This window comes from Aphelocoma coerulescens, chromosome 2 (genome assembly GCF_041296385.1).
Source record: "Aphelocoma coerulescens isolate FSJ_1873_10779 chromosome 2, UR_Acoe_1.0, whole genome shotgun sequence".
Classification (NCBI taxonomy): Eukaryota; Metazoa; Chordata; class Aves; order Passeriformes; family Corvidae; genus Aphelocoma; species Aphelocoma coerulescens.
In genome coordinates, this window is record NC_091015.1 from 92,535,825 (window position 1) to 92,558,932 (window position 23,108).

Genomic DNA, 23,108 nt, shown 5'->3' on the forward strand with positions numbered 1-23,108 from the left:
AATGCAGTAGCTTTTCCTGTCAGAAAACAAGACCTGTTTTAAAACATCTTTATTAGACAAGTTTATATGAAAAAAAAATGAAAAGAAGATTTAAGTTCTGAAAGGGTTCTAATTAGAGGGAAAACAACATGGAACCATTGCAGCCCTTGCATTGGTTTTGTTTACCAGCTCAGCCACAGGATTCTCATTAAGTTCTTCCAGTAGGGCTTGGTAAAACGCTGTGTTAAAATAGAGGATGTCCAGGCAGACAAAGGAGTCTAAGGACCAGCTATATTTGTGCCAGAGTCAAAATGGTGTCAGTGCTACCAGAAACATAATGAGAAATGCTCCAGTTACAGCTGCCCAGTCTTAACTGAATTCCATGTTTTGCTTAACACTTACAGAGTGTAGGTAGGAAGCTCGGTAACAAAACAACTTTTGCTCAATATAAGCAGATAAGTGAAGAGGTCACACCCTAGGGGTGACCATCAGTATTTGAGACACAGGAGAACAGTATAACCATGTCTTCAATTGACATCCCCTGAAGGGCCATCTCAAGAGTAGGACAAAGAAAAGGAAGTGCTAGAGAAGAGGATCATGTTCTGAAATGTGCAAATTATGGTACTTTGAACACAAATTATGTTCTTGAACTTACTTATTCCTTCTTTATTTTCCCCTCCCACCTCATGGCTGGAGAGTAGGGTTGATCAATAAAATATGAAGGAGTATGGCAGGAAGTGTCTGATCAGCACCATGCCAGAGTGTTGGTCCCTGGAAAGGAATAAACCAAATTTCTTAAAATGACACTTTCACATGGTAAATCCTAGCGTGTTGGACAAGGTACAATTTAGGGCTATATGAATTGCAAGCAAAAGGGGTGTGGTTAAAAAGTGCTTCTTACTAAAAATTGTCAGTCTGATAACTAATGATGAAACAGTTCATTTGTATGCTCTTGTTTGTATGGAGTTCACATGGCAATGTTTTTTGGGGGGAAGGGGGCCACAGTGGTGCCTTGTGTGAATTTCAGAGAGCTGGCCCAGCAGTGATGGTGGTAGCACCTCTGGGGTCGTGTCAGCCCACCATGCACAGAAAGAACAGGTACAGAGAGATGTAGGAAGAGTTTAGTGTCTGTATGCAAACGTGCTACGCAGGCAGCACTTGGAGGACAAGCCTGTTACAGATCTTTTTGAATTGGTTAAAGTGCGTTTCGGGTGATCTGTGTGTGACCACAGATACAATGAGAGAACTCCCAGTCTCTCTCTCTGGTTTATGATCTATGCTAAATCAAAGGAACAGCCCAGAAGCTGCTGCTGGTTCCAGAACCAGTAATATGCAGATGTCACATGCCTGTATACAAATAGCTTCCTACAGGGAAAATCCTACCACCAGATAGAGACTTCAGTATTTCAGAGGAAGATGGATAAATAACAATTTATCTTTTAACAGTGCAAACAGTGAAGTTGACAAAAAATAACTGCATACTTTTGATACAATCTCAGTCAATCCTTACTCCTGTCATCATGCCTATGTCCAAAATGAAGATGGAGTATTCACCTGCAATTAAAGGCTCATGAAGAACCCAGAGGCAATTGATACATTAAAATTCCTTGCACAGATTTTTACTTACGCTTGTTCTTTAATTCCTTGGAGGAATGCTTTAGTTTCTGTCTCTGATATCTCCTCATCAATACCAGCCAAATATGAATAAAGGAATGAGAACGTTTCGAAGGGAATTCGAGCTGCTCCGCCTTCTGGGTCTCTTGTTAGGATTTCACAGGCCTGTTTCATTGAACTCAGTAAGGACTGCAGGGGGTTCCAGCAAGAAATGAAAGGAAAAGTATCAGAGCCATGAACATCCTTTGCAGACCATGACCAAATCCACACTGTAAGTCATTACAAGTGAAGGTAAATGATTTGAAGGTGTTACCATCGCTGCCTAGCTTTAAACCCCAAATTTACTCTCTAGTGCAGGTCCAAGGATGGAAACAATAATGTAGTTCTAGTAGAGACAGGAGAAAAAAATACCAGAATCTTGTGATTGTTAAAGATGGCATAGGGTAATCTGAGCTCTGTCTCCAGTAGGGCCAAATTTCTGTGTTCTGCTACTGTAAAAGCTCCAACATCACTGTATCTAGTAAGAGATGTTTGTGTGTGTGTATATTAATGGTTCTAAATGAATTCTCAGCAGCAGTTAAGACAGACAAATCTGCAACCCTCAGAAAATGAATACAGGTTTCATGATTTTATTATAATATTATATAATTTTTAGATTATATTTTAGCTGATATTTACTGTTTCCCCTATCTCTATGCAAGTTCCATTTTAATAGATAGTAGAAAAAGCACAGAGGCAAAAAGTATTTAAAGAATATTTCAGTTTAGTCGAAGGCCAATAACATCTGAGTTACCTTTAAAAAACATGCCTCAAATTATCAGTTCCAAATCTACTTTGAAAAAATCCTTTATTTAATATGGTGTTGACAATCCAGTGCTCTATGCATGCTGAACTATATGGGGAAAAGTGGAAAAATTCAGCATTGAGTTTCATTCAGTCAAAGACTGGTTGGATGCCATTAAAGAAAGAAACAAATAAAACTACACACACAATATAAAAGCACAAACCAAACCCACACAGGCTTTCTTTAACCTATGTCTTAATATTTTTCACTGCAACTTTTTCAAGATTTCCTCTTACAATTTCATTAGCAAGCAAGCAATGTCTGTGTAAAAAGACAGCATTTCCTAACAGTGGAATAGCAATACTTAAAATAAATACAGTATCTGTTTAAGATCTAGAACACAGGCCAGAGAAGTGTCATCTTAAAATCCTTTAACAGTTTTACTTAATGTATCTCCTCCCCTGGGAGGCTTCTCAGGGAAAAGAGAGGCAGCTGACTCTGTGATGGCCAACTCTACATTTTGCATTTGGCTGTCCCTCTACTGCCCTTTCTGGTCCTGCCACTCCAAGCTGCCACGGTCTCTCTCTCACAACACAGTGAAGTTATTCATATCCATTTTGCCACTTTTGACAGACAATTTAACAGGCTACCTGTGTGGTCATTTCTCCAAGGCTTTTGTAAAAACGCGTCAGTGCTGTACAAAAAAGATACTTCAGACTGATGCTCTTAAGAAGTTCATACTTGTCTACTCTTCTATCTCAGCTGTGACCCTGTTTGACTGGGAACACAATTTACAGCTCCGGGACGTGAATGTAAATTTCTTGTGTGTGTCTTTCTCTCTGGTTTAGGACACTGAAGTTTAGGTTTCATTATGCAGTACTGAAATCAAACCATTCACTTACTATCCAAAAGGATGGTGAGGTGGTGAAATTTAGTCTGTCTAGCTCCATCAGAATGATGTTCCTGTGACTCCATTTTTGATTTTGGTTTGTTTGGGGATTTTTTGGGGGGGAGAGAGGAGTTGTTGTTTTTTGGATAAGTAATGTAGCTGTCACTATTTTTAAATGAAGAAAAGAGCCTAAACTACAAGATCATTTTGGGAGGGAGACTGTAATCAAGAAATACACATTTGAAAGATAGATAGATAGATAGATAGATAGATAGATAGATAGATAGATAGATAGATAGATAGACAAACAGACATATACACACACAATTGCATTGCCAGGCCAGATGAACATTCAGGGTTTCCAGATATTGCAACATTCACAAAATATTATGTCACATATATTTTCTTTTTAGTACCTCTTCTTCCCTACTGTAGAAATCATTAAAAGTATTATACTTTGTAAGAACATCAGCTTAATGCATTTTATAATCTTTCATTCTGTTGAAATGCTCTGCTGGATTTTATTACTGACATTAAAAGAATTAAGTGTAGCTTTAGTAACATTAAGTGCTGCTGTGAAAATTTAATTTGCTACACAATCAATTAAAAATTGGTTCTTTAATTTCTCCCTCCAGTTCTCCATGGACATTTACACTGATGCCATCAACGTCACTCCTCTATCATCCTCTCTCACACAGTATGACCTCCCTGCAGACATGCTTGCTCTTCTACTGCCACTCCAGTAAACTGAGGACTTAGCCATCCTTCTGGTTAAGTTCCCCAGACCAAAATCTGATGGGCAACAGAAGTAAACACGCAAGCCACTTTTCCAGCTGCTGCAAAAGCAATCACCATACCCCAAATCCATCTGCATTCATTGTTCTATGGTTTATCTTTTATATGATCCTAGACAACCACTTGTGTTTGAATACAAGGGCTCCTGCTGTGAACGTACCCCACCAAGCACACTGCACCCAAGTGCCAGAAACTTCATCCATTCCACCTCCTCGCCAAAACTGTCCAGCTGCAGGATAGCTTCCAGCTGCTCCTCTGGCAAGCCCAAATGCTTCCATTTTTCCCTCAGGTCTGCAATGGTCACCATGCCTTTGGAAGAAAGCTTTGAACGAAATCATGGTACCACAATAAGAATTCAAAAAAACAGAATGAATTTAAGAACACAGTGTCTCCCCAAAATACTTCAACTACTTGACAGTCTCTCTCCCCAACCATCTCCAACATCAGCATTCCTCCATAGCATTGTGCATTTGATAAAGAACAGCTTGTACCTGTTTGTGCAAGACCTTAAGGAGTCCTGGGGTCAAACCAGCATCTGTTTTCTCTGTTGCTAAAGGCATTTCCATCCTCTCCTTCACAGGAAGGGGTTCACCTTTAGACAAGGCTGAAAAATACCTAAGTGAATGGGAAGAGCAACAAACCTCAATGCCTATGGCCATTACAAACTGCACAGAAGTAAATGCTCTTACAGTTCAGTGTAAGAATCTGCAGGGTCCCCACTGGAGCTGCAGCACCTGGCAAGCTGCCTGCATGCACAGCTCCCATCTTCCTGTGCTCAGAAACCACAATCTTTTGACTGTACATGTTCCTTTTCATGACACTCTAGTAATTCTTAAGGCCTTTAACTTATTTTTTGCATGACGTACTCAGGTCTGTTGACTGATGAACCTGAGGGCTTACCTGTTTAACATTCCCCTCACGCACTACCCAAAATGTACATCTGCCTATTCACGTTGCAACTCTCTCATCAGCATTTCTTCTATTTCTGTCCACTCCAAAACAAAATTTAAGAGTAGAGCATACAGGGCACTAGATACACATCCTTTTAATTATGAGGCTGCCACAACCTTAAGAGCTGCCTCTGCCTTAACTGGCCAGCAATTTGAATTGTGCAAGGAAAACTTCAGTTTTCATTCAGCTGCATCTAATGTAAAAGTTTCTCCACTTGTCCTGTCTTATCCGCCCTGGTCACCCATGTCCATGTCCAGGCTATCCTATGCTGTGCAAATACCTGCTAAAATACACAGCAGGCAGCACTCCAGAACTGAATTAGTGCGACTGTATAGAAACAGATGCACGGTATATATGCACATATAACACCCGGCCTATTTGCCAGATCCATTTCCCCATCTGATTATTCACAGGGACAAACACTACAACACCGGCAGCACACGTGAAGCCACCACCCGGCTCTGCTCTGCATGGCTCCCAGGTACAGCTGTTGCTCTGCTCAGGTACACCGCAGCATGTTCCAGAAAGGGGGTGTGCGATCAGCAGCAGCCGCCCACCCAGCAGCGGGGCTCCTCCCGCCCAGCTGGTGCAGTGCTTAGGCGAGGTCGGGGGCTGGCCAGTGGCGTGGCCTTTGCAGCCCCTGCTCTGCCAGCCCCACGTCCCAGCAGGCACCAGCCACAGAGATATGCCACACCATTTTAAGGTGGTCCTGCCGGCTTTCTCCAACACTGCAGCTGTAACAATTCAGCTTCAGATTCTTTTCTGAACTGCAGCCTGCCTTTGTTAACAGCCTCCCCTCCCCCATGTACGCAGTACAGACGTTTTCCAATCCTCCCAGCTGAGAACATCTCACAGGTACCTTTCAAGAGCTTGCCCACGCAAACCATAGGACAGGAAAAAATTACAGTGAGCAGTTGAGGTAAAAGAAAATAAAATAGATGCTAAAGAACAAACATTTAAACATCTAAATCAACTTTATAGTGGGAGATTTATGATGTGGATTATCACTTCAAAGGTGCAATTTTTCAGGCACTTTCCCCAGAAAGAATGAAGGGAAACCTAACCAAGCTTAAGAATTAGAAAGCTAATGTATATTTTTTCCTTTAAATTTCAAGAATTAAATCTCACATGAGAGAAGAAAAACCAAACCAAGGAAAAAGGGTTGGTCTTTCAGATAGAAAAACTAGTAACAAAAAGCAAATTAAGATGCATTTTTCTGTATGGAAATCCAGCTATTTCAGAATAAGCCAGTAAGCCAGCCCTAAACCTCAAGGAAACAGAAAATAAATAAAATACCACACTGTTTTTAAAAGGCTTAATTGCTGCATTAATACACAGAAGTGTGTGTGCAATGGACCTGCTGATTTAACAATCAAAGCCAGGGCCACTATATAACAAAGAAAAGCAGTGAGGTTTTGAGGGTCCCTATGTATAGCTCTCTGTTGTTAGGTGAACATCATACTTACGCAGCTGCCCACTGCAAAACATCATAAGGCTGAGTCCTAATAGCAGCTTTAGTAAATTGCTTCAGAATATCAGGTAGCTCCGGGGGGATTTTGATCTGCTGAGCACAAAACATGGTTTCTGGAAGAGGCATGGTGTCCAGTCACAAGGACCTGAAAGAAATAAAACAGCAGTTCACAGATGCAGGATGTGAATGAAAAACTGTGTGTGCACATGGGAGTGAACAGTGCATGTCCCCAAATTCCCTCCTGTCCTACTTGGTAGCTGGGGCTCCTGGAGAGCTGACAGACTTGGAAGGGTAAACAGACAAGCCCCACGTGGCTCTAAAAAACTTTAACTTGGTGGCAACACCAAGTAAAACACTGGAGCTTGGGCACGAATGACAGCTCCGGGTGAGGAGAACTACTACTTTAACAGGTATCTTCAGATAGCTTTAAACTGATTTTTCCTCCTCAAATTTGTAAAACAGGCAGTCCAGACAAGTCACACCGCACGTGCCAATATGAAAGGTATCTACATTGACAAGTCCCTACTGCATGCCAAGGAAAATCTTGGTGTGAGAAATGAGACAACTCTTAGTTAAAAATTAAGATAATTTATTAAAAACAGAAAAAATGAAAAATTGCAAAAATTAGCAAAATATAAAAATTTGGGATCCTAGTGGCTCAGGAGGTATGCCCCAGGAGCGCAGGGATTAGAGATCTTCAGGCTTAGACAGCACTGGACCTCTGGTGGAAGAACTTGCAGTGCTGGGCTGACTTTTAGCTAATCCAAAAGTCAAACGTAAAAATTATTAAAGGCTCCTTAACAGGAGTAAGGCTTACCCAACACTGACCTCTACCTCAGCAAAGCTGGAGAGAGAAAAGGGGGCGTGCCTTTCTCTTACTCCTTGTTTTATAGTGCCTTTGCTCCGCCCACAGCCCGCCCACAGCCTGCCCCTTCGGTTTAAGGTGATTGGTGTTTTCCCTTTGACAGATTATCTCTGTCCACCAATGGCTCATCCTTGTCAGAGGGGTGGTATTAGTTGAGATAAGGGTCATTAAAATTCAGGTTGCCATGGAGCTTACAGGGCAATGGCTATGGGGGTGGGCTGTTTGTTGGAACTGGCGTTTTGAAATCTGCCTTGGAACCAAAGTACAAGCAAAAACATAAAAAAAATACATCCAACACATCTTAAAACACTTGTAAAAGTATACAGTAAACACAGGAAAGATAACTCTTATGGTGTACAAGTGATTAATGGAACTTAATTTTTGGTACCTGGGCTGATGGGTTAATTTTAACATTCAATTTAAAAATATTTAACTCAAAATTAATTAATTAAAGCACTTAATATGCAAAGACCAAGCACAAATAGGGATTTCATGTATGACACTTGGCATTCTTGTACAGATGCCAGAGTATGCAGATGACCAAGTTTCTACTGTGCTTATGTATTCAAAAATGCTGTAGCAAAAAGTTAGTAATTTTTGCTCGTGACAGATTTTACATCAAACAATTACAGTGATGAACAAAATACTCATGTGATGCCTTTGCCTGGTCTTAAAATCAAGAGTCAAACACGGTTAGAAGGGGAAAAGGGATTTTACCTTGGTATTTATTTTAAGGATCCTTTGGTGCACCACGTCCAGGTCGAATGCACTGAAATGCACACCCCTCAAAAGATCTGGTATAATATTATAGGTCTTACTAATTGGCTGATCTATCAAAGATTCCCCAATGAGAAGCTCGAGTGAGCCCCCCTCCCCAAGGAACCTTCCCCCTGGATCTATCTGGACTATCTTAGTTTACAGAATGTGTTCTGGAGAGGACTTTGGGGTCTGGGGCTGATCCCTAACTATGAAGCTTCTAAAATGTTTAGTCTCTCAGCTTGACAAACAAGTCCAAGAATGTAGGCAAAAAGCACTGAGAATACAGAAGTTGTAAAAAGGTATAACAGGGGTATAAAAGAAAAGACAAACAATCATCATGGCATCACATGTGTGCTGCAAGCACACACTGCACTTTGCTCATACAGCTGTACAGGTGTGTTTGACTCATTCAGGATGTAACTCGTTTGTTGCAAGGAGTCCTGTTCCCCAGGATCCAAAAGATGGCACAGAGACAGGCTATTGTATGGTCCTTCTCCCATCAGAGCAATAGGGCACATTTGGTGGGAAATGAGTACTCTCCTCATTGTTTCCAGGACAAATATGGCACGCTTAAGCTGATTTAGCAACAAGAACTGAAAACCCATTAGTTATTTGCAGAAAGGAGGAGCAGTGAAAGCAACAGCATCGAGAAATAAATCAATGTAACAGAATCCTCTATCCCTTTAGACTTTTTTAAGCTAAAAATAAGAGTACCTGGCAGGTGGTTTTCTCATGTGAATCCTCCTGTAGTGGAAAAAATTAAAAGTCAGTGATAGAGCAATGGAACTGCTGTGACTCAAGGCTCCTTTGAGGATCAAACTGTACTTAGAACTTTATTTATGGAGAAATGCAGACAGGGTACAGCACTGCAATGCAGCCAATTTGCATCAGGAATAGACTTCAAAGTGTGCATTTAATTACCACATTGGTCATGCGCTTTCAGTAATGATTCAAAAATACAGCTCTAGCCAAGGAACTGAAGCCAAAGGCAAAAAAGCTGAGGATTTCAGGACAACAGAAAAACTTTGAGGAAGAAATACAGATGTGTGTGCATGTACCCTTGGGAAGCAGTCAAATGAAAGACTAAAAATATGATCAGAAAAAAAAAAAAAGCAGCGCAAGAGCTGCTTTTCTACAGAAAGACATTAATCGCAGTGTCTCACAGAAGGGCTGAGGTTGGCAGAGACCTCTTGGTCTGACCCCCTGCACAACCTATGAGAAGAGTGCAAAAGATCCATGTGAAGCTGGCTTTTGACTATCTCCAAGGATGGAGACTCCACACTCCCCTTGGCAACCTGTGCCAGAGCTTGGTCACTCTCACAGGGAAAAAGGAGTTCTTGATGTTCAGAAGGAGCCTCCTGTACATATACACACACCTAATGAGCAAAGAAAAGCACAGCCAGGGCAGGCAGCCTCTGCACCCCTTCACCCCTTCGTTACTCTCGCTAGAGACAAAGATCAGCTCATCACTTTCACTTCATGTTAGCTCTTATTTTCTATTTTTTTCCTTTCACGCACCCAAAACCAGCCCCAGGTGTTCATGAAACAAGGCTAAGGCCAACACGCAGGCGGCCCAGCCGCAGGTGCCCGCAGCCCACCCGCCCTGGGCTGTGGGGAGGCAGCGCCGGCGGTCACCGGCGCGGCCCCTCGCAGGCCGGAGGGAGCCCAAGGGCCGCCCCAGGGCCCCAGCGCCCCCGGACACCGCCGCGGGGGCCGCCCCGGGGCGCGGGGAAGGCCCGGGCACAGCTCCCCACCTGCCACGCTCCGCGACCCGCTGCCCCGGCAACGCGGAGGGACGGGACGGGGCGGGGCGGAGAAGCTTGATGGCGGCGTGGTTTAAAGCGCAAGCGCCGCACCTGTTTTGTACAAACTTTCGAAAAGACCCAAACCGTGGCTGAGGGGATTGAGTCTACCAATTAGCAAATTCACGGACGGCAGCAAGGTGGGTCGGAATGGGCTGGAGGGTACAGCAGCTGAACATGAGCCAGCAGTGGGCCCAGGTGGCCAAAAACGCCAATGGCATCTTGGCCTGTATCAGCAATACTGCGGCAAGCAGGACGAGAGAAGCGATATTCCCCTGTATGCGGCCCTGGTGAGGGCGCACCTCGAATTCTGTGTCCCCTCAATTCAGGAAGGACACTGAGGTCCTGGAGGGTGTCCAGAGAAGGGTGACAAAGCTGGTGAAAGGCCTGGAGCACCAGTCCTATGAGGAATAGCTGGGGAAGCTAAGGTTGTTTAGCCTGGAGAAGAGTCTCAGGGGTGACCTTATCACTCTCTACAACTGCCTGAAAGGAGACTGTAGCCAGCTGAGAGTCGGCATCTTCTCCCAGACAACCAGTGATAGAGTAAGAGGACATAGTCTCAAGATGTGGCAGGGCACACATTAAGGTTGGACATTAAGAAGAACTTCTTCACAGAAGGGGTGATTAGACATTGGAAGGGTCGATCCAGGGACGCGGTGGAATCACCATCTCTGGTGATGTTTAAGGAAAGACTGGATGTGGCAGTTAGTGCCATGGCCTAGTTGCTAGGTTGGTGTTTGGTCAGAGGCTGGTCTTGATCCCAGAGGTCTTTTCCAACTTAATTGATTCTATGATTCTGTGAACGTCTTAGCACCATGTTATTGGCAGAGCCCATGGCAGGGAGGCTGCTCCCGAGTGCCTGAGCTCACTACAGCCCACTGGCCCCTGCATGTCCCCTGGCCACAAGGATGCTCTTCTGGGTGAGCAGTGTTAGGGTGGCACGTCCATCTTGCCTTTGGCATTCTCGCATCTCCTTTCCTGACTTGGATGAAATGTGAAAAACCGCTGACTGAGCTGAAAATGAGAGCAATGTATCCCCAAAAATTCCTTTTACTGACGGTAGCTGCTGCTTCCAAGGAAAGCTCAGCCACAAGCAACCTCTCCTGGTCAGGCTCCACAGTCCTGGACATTTAGGACAGGAGCACCATTGAGAGTCTGCCACCACCAAGAGCAGCATGGCCAGTGCCAGCTTCTTCTCAGCACCTGCTGCTCCAGCTCTGACACCACAAGGCAACGTGGGCTCTCCCACTGCTCCAGAATGCCAGGGATCCAAAGCGCCCTCTCTGCCACAAAGTCTTGGTGGACAGCTGCAAGTCTTCCTTCCACTGTGATAAAAACAGCACTGGAGATAACCTGCCTGGCATCCTCTGTAAAGACCCCAGCACATCTCTTGGTTATGAAGCAATACCCCTCCTGTGCCTTCTAACACGGACTGTACATAGCCCGAGCACTCAAATGAACTTGGTAATAGGATTATTCGCTTCAGAAACCCCTCACAAGCCATTGCTCCAAAGAAACTTGGGTGCTGCATGCTTGAAACAAGCCAAGCAGTTACTGCAGAAGCACACAATCTTATTTGAAGCCAGGCCTTTTTAATCCACATTATGTCCCCACTGATGGAACATGTAAGGCCATCCAGGACAAAGATAAAATGGTGGGCTCTGGAAAGCAAAAAGCCCTAATTTTAACAACTGTTTAATCTTTCATAAAACATGAATACTTAGCATAAGCCACAGACTAATTACTTGGCCTCAAAATACTTTGCAGACTCCTGTAACTACATGAAAACAGCAAACTTCTGACATATAATGCCATACCTATCCTTTAGTTGTTTTAAAGCATCATTTAAGAACATTATAGCAAGAAAAACCTGAAGCAAACATCATCCTGCAGGAGCTTACAGAATAGAATTCAATTAAGTTGATTTCACAATGCAGTTTTTCAAAGGTGTCTAGTGATAACAGATAAACAGCAAGTTTCATATTATCTCTCATCTGCAGTCCTTGCATACACTCAAAACTATCCTTAAAATGCCAAAAAGTAAATGTCATACTCTAAATTCTTCCAGCAGTTTGGTCCAGTGCAGTGAAATCATGCATAAAGCTGCCACACTGTATTATGAGAAACAGCAGCATGGAGGTGGAATTTTTTTGCCGTATTTAATGAAATGTATTTTCATAGAATGGCCTGGGTTGGACCTTACAGATCACCGAGTTCCAACCTTCCTGCCACAGGCATGAGCACTTTCCCTAGACCAGGTTACTCAGAGCTCCATCCAACCTGGCCTTTAACATTTCCAGAGATGAGGCATCCACGTCTTTGAGGGGCAGCCTGTTCCAGTGCCTCGTCACCCTCACAGTAAAGAATGTCTGCCTAACATCTAATGTAAACCTACGTTGTTTGAAGCCACTCCCCCTTCTCCTGTCACATGCTCTTGTAAATAGTCTCTTTATATGAATCCATGCTGCTTCCTAGAAGTATTTCCCTGCACAGTGTAATACCGAGTCTTGTATGTAAAGAACATTTAAAAGTATACCCACGGATGTAATTGGTGCTTTATAGCAGCACAGCCAGAAATGCTGCTATATAGCAGCATAGCTTAGAATTTCTGCTGCTTCCAACTTCTGTGACTCCTGCTCACAACTAGTCAAAATATCCCATGCACTCTCCCTTCTAAACCAGCAGTATTTTTCTTTCATCACATTCCTTACCTAACTCTAGCAAGCCACTCACGCAATTTGTATCTGCTGAACATGGCATAGCAGTGCAGTCTGCACTATTTTAGGTTCTAATACAGAAACTCCATCCAATATAAAAAAAGAGCTTTGCAGTGGTCTCTGTTTTTGTAAGCAACGAGGAATTCTAAATAAAACTAATGCCCTTTCCAGGAACACAGCCTTTGAAGGGCAAGTAATGTTAAATACCACCCCCTCCTCTCACACTTGATGTCAGACACCTCCCGGTGTTTGAATTCACCTTATACAGGGGAAAATGCCTCTGCAGCTTTGGTGTTGCCCACTATTCAACAGGTAAGAGAGAACAGCAGGTAAGCAGAAGAACTGATATGCAGAGCTGTGAAATAATCCTGCCTTGCTCCATCTCTCAGTGTTATACTGAACTCAAAACATTCAGTTTATTTTGAAACTGTATTTGACCGCTGGAAATACAATCTTTTAAAATTTTCCATTATTGAGTAACTTTTATTTCACCATATAATTTCTCAATTTACGGTGACTTCTTAATGAAGAAATTAAAACCAGAGGCACAGCTTTAAAAAAATTGCTGTTACCTAAGAAATTCTTTGGTTCCAGTTACCTAATTAAGAACTGAAATGCCAGAGTAAGAGTTCCAACTTACCATTATGCTTCATTAAAGTTGTTTCCTCATCTGTTTCAGAAAACAGCTTCCTTTATTTTGCATCCTGAACTTCATTACACTACCAAGATTCAATTCCTTGTTTAATGTTTTTACTATCTGCATCATTTCTACCAAGAACCTCACTCATTGCCCAAGCTGTACCGTGGCCATTATTCCCAAGGCAAGCAGAACAAGAACACTGACTGACCCTACCACAAAACCTTTCCAATGTAGATGTAAAAAAATGGACAGTGACATCCAAGGAAACAAAATGATGCTGATCAGCATGCCAGGCAATCAAAACCCAGTCATTTGTGCTTTGTAAGGCGCAGGCCTTTGTGAGGCTTTTTACAGAGTTCTCTGAAGAACTGTGTGGCTGCTGTGAGGATTTTTATGAAGACCATTATGCAAACATAGGGGAAGGCAAGGAAAGAATTAATGCACTCAGCTGAAAAGTGATGTGAGCACTGTAATAGGTTGGAGTTGGCATCTTACTGAGGAAGTCAGACACAAAGCAGTTAACAGGTACCAAAGGGCCCTCAGAAACAAAATCAAGTAACTTTGGCTTCACTCAATAGAGAGGGGGCAGACAGAAAAGATGCAGAGTTTTAACTATTTTTAATCAATATAAAATAATCTGTGTAAAAACAGTCAAAGCCATGCTGCAATTAACTTCTTTCAATATGCACAAGATTGCTACAGAGCCATCTGACAGTTCTTGCATGAAGGCCTGTAGAACTAACAACAGCATTAGATTCTCAACACACAAAGGGGGATACAATTGAGCCAGTACACACCTCCAACCCCTCCAGTCAGGACCAAAGTCAACACAATTTGTGGTGGAAGAGCACACACACACAGGCACACACATGCACACACGCAGTCTTTCCCACTTGAAAAGTAATAGGAGCCCACACCATTCTGCATCCGTCCAGCACAGATGGAAGCACTGGTACAGTGCTCATCAGCTGCCTCAGAAACAGCCACTTAACTTACACACTTACTTACCAAGTTTCTATGCCAGGGGAGTACACAGCACACAATAAGGCAAACCACTGAAATTTAGAACAATGTATAAAGGACTGTTATTTAATTTCTGTTCTCTACAGCCTCCATATTCTTCCAAAAAATGTGTAAAAATAAGGAGTGAGGAGATGAGATTTCCAAAAAGTTCACAATGGACAGTCCTGGAAACAAATTTCACCTGGGATCTGTAAAGCAGTGTAAAAGCCAGAACAACATTTGCAACCAGTTTTCCATAAAAAAAACCCAAAAGCAGATCATGTAAGCTATATCAAAACAGCTGCAGTTCACATTGCATGACTGGCCTGATTTGCTATTTTCTTTCATGACTTGTCAAATACCAGTAGTAAGAAACAGCACAAAGGCTTTTTCTTAATAATTTTAATATTAAGACCAGTTTGTCTGGATAAAAACACAAAGTTACAAGTACCTTGTAACCAAATACCAAATTTTGCATAATGCACAGTAGTGCTCGCAATATTTGAGTGGCAAGATCATTTTGGAACTGTTTGTGAAAGGTATGTCAAAAACAGAATCTTGGCATAAGTAAGAATGTATGTTACCAGTGAATTTATTATTGTGAAAATATATCTGTCCCACAATGTACACCACTGTAAATAATCAAATGCAATATTTATGCACATCAAAAATATATGGGGCGAATATATACTCAGTTTAGCATTAAATCAGCAACAGTGAATGAAAGAAATATTTTGGCTATTTTTCAATGATTTCATTTCACTGGAAATTTCCTAATAAATCACTCCAAAGGGTAATATTTGTGGTTCAAAACCACCAGGACAACAGTAATTCTGTAAAATAGTATGGATCTGAGAGTGACAGCCCAATCATCCTGCCACTACATTCAGATGCATTTGGCTTGTGCTCACTGCCTTAGAGCATGAGTCCAGACACCGAAAATAAGAACTACCACCATCACAGCCTGGATCACATTAGCTCATACCATATCAGATTCTCAAGTATTAATTATATACACACATGGTAAAGTACAGAATACTGAAGGAGAGTGTACTGAATAGCAAGTTAAGATGTTCCATCAATTTTCTCATTACTGCAATGGATGTTCACATTTTCCGCATTGGTCCAGGAAAGAGACTGCAATCTAAGCATGTGATTTGATGCTACTTAAAGCTCTGTGATACTGTTATGGATTTTCTTTATCTACATAACCCCCCACCCCCACACATTACTGCAAAAGAACTCTTATCTACATATAGAAATAACACAGACTTGATTTGGTGGCTCCTGTTCGACTGTGTTCTTACAAAGAAATCTGCTAACTTTTCCTTGCCTGTTAAATAACATATGTATTTCCCTGCCCCTCAGGCCATAAATGGTACATGATAAATCACTTCCTCAGTATTATTCCCATAAAAATTCACAGTGACCAATTCTGAGAGAATTTTTTTTGGTTGGGTTTGTTTTTTTTAAAAGTAATTGTGCAATATAAAATTCATACTACAATTTTCAACTTTGGTAACTTACAGAAAAAAGATTTCAAGCTCTTTAACTATGGATCAGGTCAGGATGTTGCTTACACTATGCTTTTTGTGCTGTGCAAGCACATCAGTTAAGGTTCATCCCTTTTCTTGAGATCCTGAAAAATTCTAGTATTGATAAGAAATTGGCTACAATTTAAGTTGTAAACCTATCTAATTTTAATCAGTACCTTTAAATGCTTCCATCACCTAGCCTTAGTAAATTTATACTTACTGTTTCAATTCATGAAATCCTGATCCCAAAGCAAACACCCACCTACCCCCTTCAAACAAACAGAAAAATCCAGCTGAGCCTCAACAAGTACATCTGAATTCTCAGAAGAGGAAATATTTTCTTGATTTAACAGCAACTGTACAATATTACAAACTCTGACACATGAAAAACAATCAGGCAATAGAAAAATGTACAACAGCTTTGGTGTTATACAAAATAATAAAAAAGACTGGACAGCAAGATACATAGTTCATTATGTTCTCACCACAGCAACTTCATTGCTGACTGTAAGACAGTTATTTACTTTTGATATTCTCTACGTGGCCTTTCCACTCATGAAAAATCATACTGTATTACTACAATAAGAACTGTTATGAACACCATAAAGTAAGCTCCAAATTTTATAAAAACATCTTGCCTCTTTGCACTATTGCTTTGTGGCACATTGTCAACAGAACAGCAGTCCAAAATAAAGTGACAACTAGATTTAATAAATTAATATACTTTTTAAAGATGTACAATGCACATTCTTTTTAATCCAAGGTTTTAGGGTGTCAGGACACTTCTATATACACATATACAGACCTCAGACAGCATTTATAACATCAGAAAACGCAGATAAGAAAGAGCCTTAACTGCTATCTGAATGCTACCAGCAGAAGCCAAAACACTGCTGAGAGTATTATTGGGAGAGATATCCAAAGACGAGAAGAGTCTATGAAAAAAGGAGATGCAAAGGCAAAGGGAAGGTCAAGATGTTTAATATGACCATCTATTCTTGTGAAGACTGAGGTGGAGTTGTTGATGTGCCTGGTTTGCCAGACTTCCGTTCGTAATTCACAAGTCGTTGTCCAACAAGGTACCTGGGATTACAGTAAAACCAGAAATTAACACAAGGTAATACTATTTTGTAACACAAATCCACTCTATCTCCTTTGCTGCCAAAGTCGTTTTTTCATTTAGATAAAAAGTTATTCTATAAATTATAAAGGAAGAACTTTAGCTGCTGTTTATCTTGCTTAAAGGGAGAGAAAATATCCTGATGCTACTTCGTGGAAAGCTTAAGGGGTGCAAGATTCCTTTAGTGTGATATTGAAACAGAATTTAACTATCTCATCAGCTTAACAGTTTTCATACCTTTCACATTATTCCTTTCTTGCTCTGTATCTTTGATTCACACTTTTTGCCACCTAAATTCCTTTCCATGCTCCATGCTTCCTATTTGCATGCTAGCTCTATGTGTACAAGAGCCCTACACACCTATGAATTCTTCCCCTAAGATCTGCCATTTCCTTTAGGAACTTTTTCACCACTGCTCCTTTTCTCACAGTACCATAACCAACAACCATCACACATTCTTTGTACGTTCTAGAATGTCACAAAAATTTGTGTATGCTTTTAAAATTTGTTCCATTAAAGATTTAATTATGCATTTTTCTAAAGCACAAATCTCTACTGGCTGGCACGACTGTGTCTGCTTACTTCCTGAAATGAAACAATTAAGTCATACGAACTTCTTGTCTACAAGGATGTTATAACATTTAATAAGCTCATTTAATATCAAACTAATTTTCACTCAAGATATATATTTGTTTACCATTTATGTGTCTTATTTACACAAGAAAGCAACTTGCTACATTAATGGAAATTGCAATTCAATCCACACTCTGCCTGAAAGATACTAACAATTAGCTTTAAACCCATTTGTAAATACAAACACTAGCTATACATGCTGCAGGAGGCCAAATATTACAGAACACACTACGAAGGCAGGTGGGGAACAAAATACAAATCAGCTGATCATCTAAAAGGTGCTCAAATATAAATTGATCTGCCAAGAGTAACTTTAGTTACAACTCTCTTAATACTGCCAGATGCTATTAATTTCACATTTACACCAAACAACTTATCAGTCACTTCTTAACATTTAAGATTCAAAGAAGTCTATTTTAGGTTTGACTCCTTTTGTAGTTATTGGAAAGCAAAATTCTTGTAGGACAACTCAGGATATAAACACAACAAACTCATTTATTCCTTTTCAATACAAAAGAAGCCTAGGAAGATTAGTTGCTAATCTTCTTAATAACCAATAAAAAAGGTAATTAGGGTAACACCAGAAATAATGCAATAACACAAAAAAAGGTTAAACTAAGCAAGATAACCAGAAAATAATAGAAAAATTATTATTTTTATCAGGCATCTGAGTAATACAGAATAATAATCACTGAAAACATCAGAAAACCATACAAAATTTGTTAAGGACAAACTATCAAATCAACTGAACATTCTTTAACAGGTTAGTTGGACAAATGAGTAGGAAGAGTAAGAAAATGAGTTATGCAGAAAAGGTTGAAGAAATGGTTTTATAAGCAGCAGCTTGAGACATAATTTTAACTTCCAGATATGTCGTAATTCATGACATTCATTTGTCATTTAAGACTACAGAGGAGACAAACAGCTTCATTTGTGGGAAAACACGTTCATGTTAGACATGGGGGAGTGTTTTCCCTTTATGAAGACAGTCTATTCCTGTGTTTATCTTCCTGAACCACAGATAAAACATCTCCCAAGAACAGTTTGTCTTAAAGAGTCATTTGTCTAGAAAACTTCTTAAAACCTGTTTTAGTCCTAGGGATCTACAACACCTGAATTCAACCTGACGTTATCATAATATAAAGGGGAAAAATTTAAAGAAACCCCACTGTATACTCACTTGTCATTTTTAATATGTTCATAAAGGCGCTTGAACTGGCGGACTTGGAAGGACAGAATTCCCATCAAAACCACCACCATAAGCAGAAAAGGATAAATCCGTCGCTGAACTAGGTTCTGCATTTCAGCAGTAACTCCTACAAAACAAGACACAACCCTTAGATATTCTAATATTGCTGAACTAACTCATGTATCTCTGCTTCTGTACTTGCTTCCATACTTTTTGTTATACTGTAACTTCAGCAGAAGGGCTGTGAAATGAATTACACATCCATTTACATCAAAGATCTAACATGACAGCTGCTGTTCTTTTTAATCTGAAGCACTAAGAGTGGAAAGTTTTCCATTAACAAGAGTGAAAATCCACAGTAGAAAAAAAAAGGGCTTATCAGTTCTTTTTGCTTATTAACTTCTGTTTATCTGCTTACTGACTCCTCCTTGTATCAGAAAAATCAATGCAATAAAAGTCGGCATTCAAGCGAGACCGAAGAACAAAATGGGACTTTTTGAACATGTTGCTAACATCAAAACTAACTAGTAAAAGACAAGTGTTGATGAAAAAGCTCATCATCAAATTATCTACCTCAATTATGAGGAGATAGGAAAGTCTGAAAAAACCCTGTATGTTTAAAATTTACATTTTAATACTATTAAAACCTCAAAACAAACCCAGGATTTTCACCTGTTCTAAGCTTCATTTAGAATTTGACAAGTCAGAAAAAGATGGCCTCAGCTCAGTATAGCTCCTAGAGGGACTAAAATCAAAGGCTATTTGTCTAAAGAAGAAATGCATTAATCATTCCTTTCCCAAGCTAGCTAGATACCTAAAATGCACAGAGCAGAAATCAGTGTCTCCCCCTCCTCTCACCCTCACAAGCGGAAGAGCAGACACTGATTTCTTCTCTGTGGTGACCAGTGATAGGACCCAAGGAACAGCCTCAAGTTGTGTTAGGGAAGGGTTAGGTTGTATATTAGAAAAAGGTTCTTCACCCAGAGGGTAGTTGGGCACTGGAACAGCTCCCCAGGGAAGCAGTTACAGCACCAAGCCTGACAGGGTTCAAGAAGCATTTGGACAATATTCCTGGAACGTGGTGTGACTCTTGGAAGTCTTTAAACATTTACATTTGTTGGCAGAAAAGGTGTTTGTTGTTTGTTTGGGGTGTTTTTTTTTTTTTGGTTGTTGTTGTGGTTTGTTGTTTTGGGTTTTTTTTTAATAAATTAGAGCTTGAAATTTTATTTCCACAAATATATTTACACTGCTGTAACCCATCAGATGATAAACAGGTATTCTGAATGCATACATACCCAGTAAAGGTACAACACCAGAAGCTATGATGTATGGTACACACAGGGAAAGTAAGAGGACAGAGATTACGGGTGCTGCCAGTTTACGGATGATGAAGTGTAAGTCAATGTTACGAATCCCATTTGCATATACCTAAAATAGAGTAAGTTAGATCAATCAAGAAAGCCTTGCTTTAATTACAGTAATAATTACAAGGTTTTACACAGTTCTCCTTATGAAAGGAAATGGGTGTTCCCATGGCCACAGCTGAAGAAGGAAAAACTCTGCCAATGTACATTATGAAGATTCCAGAAAATCATTTAAAAAATACCCAAGAGACCAACTTAATCTGGAACAGAGTTGTGATTCAGTTGCAGGAATGCAAGAGACCTTCTGAAAGATCATTTAATAGAGCTGTGGACAATGGTTTTGTGGGTGACCTGGGATTACTTTGTGCTGTTAACTTACTAGAAGAGGATCCTGTATATGCTAATAGAATAAATTACTAGATTTGGTAATGGGCAGAAAATAGGATCTTATTTTGTACTTGGTGGGGCAGACCAGAGCCTCTGCACATAGAGTCTGTGCCTGAAAAAAGGCCTCCACAATTCTTAAACTTCTGCAGTTGCTACCAGAAGCTAAGGTCAAAATGTAACCAGATTAAGCATGGGAAAAGACCAGTTATGAATGGCTACCAGCTACAGCTAAACAATGGCCTCTGCCCCATAGCCTGGAAGGCTCAGGAGAATGTGCAAACAGCCAGTGGAGAGCATTCAAAATGGAAGAGGGAGCTGTGGTATGCATCAAAAGGTACTCCCAGACTAAGACTATATTTCTGCAGTGTGACAGCTGAAGTGATTTAATAACTGGGACTATGTGCTAAAACATACTCAGGAGAGGAACCTTGTGTACAGAGGCTGGGCCGTGCACCACAGGCATCACATACAGGGCAGGGCTGAAAAATTACCTTCTGACAAACAACTGAGATACTTCCTTGAGATGACAACCATGGAATTTAAAGCTTATAACCAAGAAAAAATGCTTCTGACAAAACAACAGGCCATGTGACTGAACTGCTCAGAGAAACTGTCCTGTTTTGCTTAATAATCAAAGGGAAGCAAACGGTGTCATTCATCTCTACTGATCTATGAATGGGGTAATCCCTACAGCTGCAGAGAAGGCGAAATTCTATGTTCTCGAGTTGTGGATGTAAATAATATCCAATATTTGGACAAGTATTTGGACACATGGGCTTCATCTGAACAAATAATCATGTTTCTTTCTCACTTTATTACAAACCTGATAAAAATGTGTATATGTATACACAGCATTTTCTTGAATTCAGATTTCTGAGTTTGTTTTTTTTTACTGTTAAGTATACATTAATGGATTAGGCTACACAATTTAAAAGGTTTTTACAAGAGTATTTGAATTTTACTCAATTACTCCATTACTGTAAGAGTAATTATACAGATAATTCACATGGACAATTTTTCCCTACCTGTTCAATAACAGTTTTCAGCCACCACTGGGGACCCATCAGTGTTATGGCAGCAATTATTTTGGCATGCAGAACTCCAAGGGCCCAGTCCTAATTTTGTAAAAAAATAATAGTGTTAGCATTACCCTACCTTTAAAAGGTCAGACAACCAGAAGCTTTAAGAGCAATGTGTTAATATTACTTAGAAGTGAAAATATAATTACTTTTCCATTTACATGGGACATTGATTCAAAGAGGTGACATCATCTGCAAATTCCTATGAAAAAGAGGATGCTCTCAAGATTAACTGACATCTGTAAATTTAGCTCCCTGGGACCAGGAAAATCACTACCACTATTAAACCAAAGGCAAATACAAAATAAAAGCATTAGACTTACTTAAAGCAATTGACTATCATTTTGGTACAACTAATTTACATAAAAGGAAGTTAATTTCCTTTCTTTATAAAAGAATAGAAAAAAGATATGAAGATGTTCACACGCATCAGGAAACAAGTTCTTTTCCTTCTTTTGAAGTTTAATTATTCCCAAAACCCCACCTGATGTAAGGAAAGCTTAAAGCAAGGCAACGCTCTTCACAGAAAAAGTCATAGTATTCAGAGGAAAATTTATGTTTTAACATAAACTGCAATTATTATGGCATGGAATTAGGACAATATAACTACTGGCTTCTAGTAAACACTTCACATCGTTAAGTCCATCCTTTGTGGATTACAGGTACTTATAAGAGATTTGCAGTAAAATCCACCAAAGAAAGTATGCAAAATATAGGCTGATAAGGCAGAATAAACAGCTACAGAACTGTTAAGACTTAGGACATCATAGACTAACTTTCTTAAAATGCTGGGGAAATACATTTCCTTTAACTGATTACTTAAAAAGACAACTTTTGTTAATGTCAGTTCTAAAAAATTTAAAAAATTGTCACAAAAAAAAGCCAGTGTTAAAGTTGATTCATGTTTATTTAAGGCTGTAACCTTTGTATAACTCTCTTCTCTTGCGAAAAACAGAAATCAATCTCAATTTTGATAGCTCCTTGTTGATTTAGAACAAGTCTCAAATCCCACTTATCCTGTATTTTGAAGAAGTTCTGCTACATGAAAATAAAGTTTTCAGTATACTTCTTTTAAAACTTTTAAAGGACTAATATGCAATAGTAAAGAATTTTTATAATCTCTAGCATTAAAAATTCTTTACAAAGCTGTTTGGAAGCCATGATCTGTAATCTACCACTGTAATTATATTACGTCCTGATTTTCTGGTCATCCACTCAGCTCAAAAATACACTTGGATTTTAAAAAAATGGAATAATTAAATTAGTAGTCAAATTCTTCTTTGTATTATGGCTTTCAAACATTTGGATACTGAAAGTAAATGAAAGCTTGTCTGTGGGCAGCTTAGAAAGTCACTGTCCCTGAACACTTTCTTGTTATTTAGTAATGGCATTCTAAATGTTTTGCGTTATGGTCCCCTCAGTTGGGTTTCTTTGAGTTATGACTGCTTTCATACTTCAGCCTAGGTGATGGGAGCATTTGTCATTCAATCCACTGTATCTTCATTTTGTCTCCCAACTTGCAGGACAGAAATT

At 40.1% G+C, this 23,108-nt stretch overlaps 2 protein-coding genes across 11 annotated transcripts in view; both read right to left on the bottom strand.

Annotated features, from left to right (window-relative positions):
• Positions 1–38: 38 nt before the first annotated feature.
• ROPN1L (rhophilin associated tail protein 1 like) lies at positions 39–9,904 on the bottom strand. Of its 3 annotated transcripts, none has more exons than XM_069004028.1 (7): positions 9,862–9,904; positions 8,822–8,851; positions 6,479–6,628; positions 4,553–4,676; positions 4,222–4,383; positions 1,607–1,782; positions 39–750 (listed from the first exon to the last, which is right to left on the bottom strand). In XM_069004028.1, exons 3-7 carry the CDS (start codon positions 6,607–6,609, stop codon positions 687–689), a joined length of 657 nt encoding a protein of 218 aa, XP_068860129.1. In that variant the 5' UTR covers positions 6,610–6,628; positions 8,822–8,851; positions 9,862–9,904; the 3' UTR covers positions 39–686. The 3 variants fall into 3 exon arrangements, with proteins under 3 accessions (XP_068860129.1, XP_068860130.1, XP_068860132.1); XM_069004029.1 differs by lacking the exon at positions 9,862–9,904 and adding an exon at positions 9,626–9,650; XM_069004031.1 differs by lacking the exons at positions 8,822–8,851; positions 9,862–9,904 and adding an exon at positions 8,066–8,117.
• A 3,963-nt stretch (positions 9,905–13,867) lies between these two features.
• The window catches only part of MARCHF6 (membrane associated ring-CH-type finger 6), a 46,519-nt gene continuing 37,278 nt past the window's right edge, over positions 13,868–23,108 (bottom strand). For all 8 annotated transcript variants that reach the window (XM_069004039.1, XM_069004035.1, XM_069004037.1 and 5 more), the window contains exons 23-26: positions 21,522–21,611; positions 20,041–20,173; positions 18,737–18,872; positions 13,868–16,886 (exon numbers count right to left, since the gene is read on the bottom strand). In XM_069004039.1, coding sequence (XP_068860140.1) covers positions 16,796–16,886; positions 18,737–18,872; positions 20,041–20,173; positions 21,522–21,611 — 450 coding nt within the window. In that variant the 3' untranslated portion in view covers positions 13,868–16,795. The remainder of the gene's footprint in view (positions 16,887–18,736; positions 18,873–20,040; positions 20,174–21,521; positions 21,612–23,108) is intronic.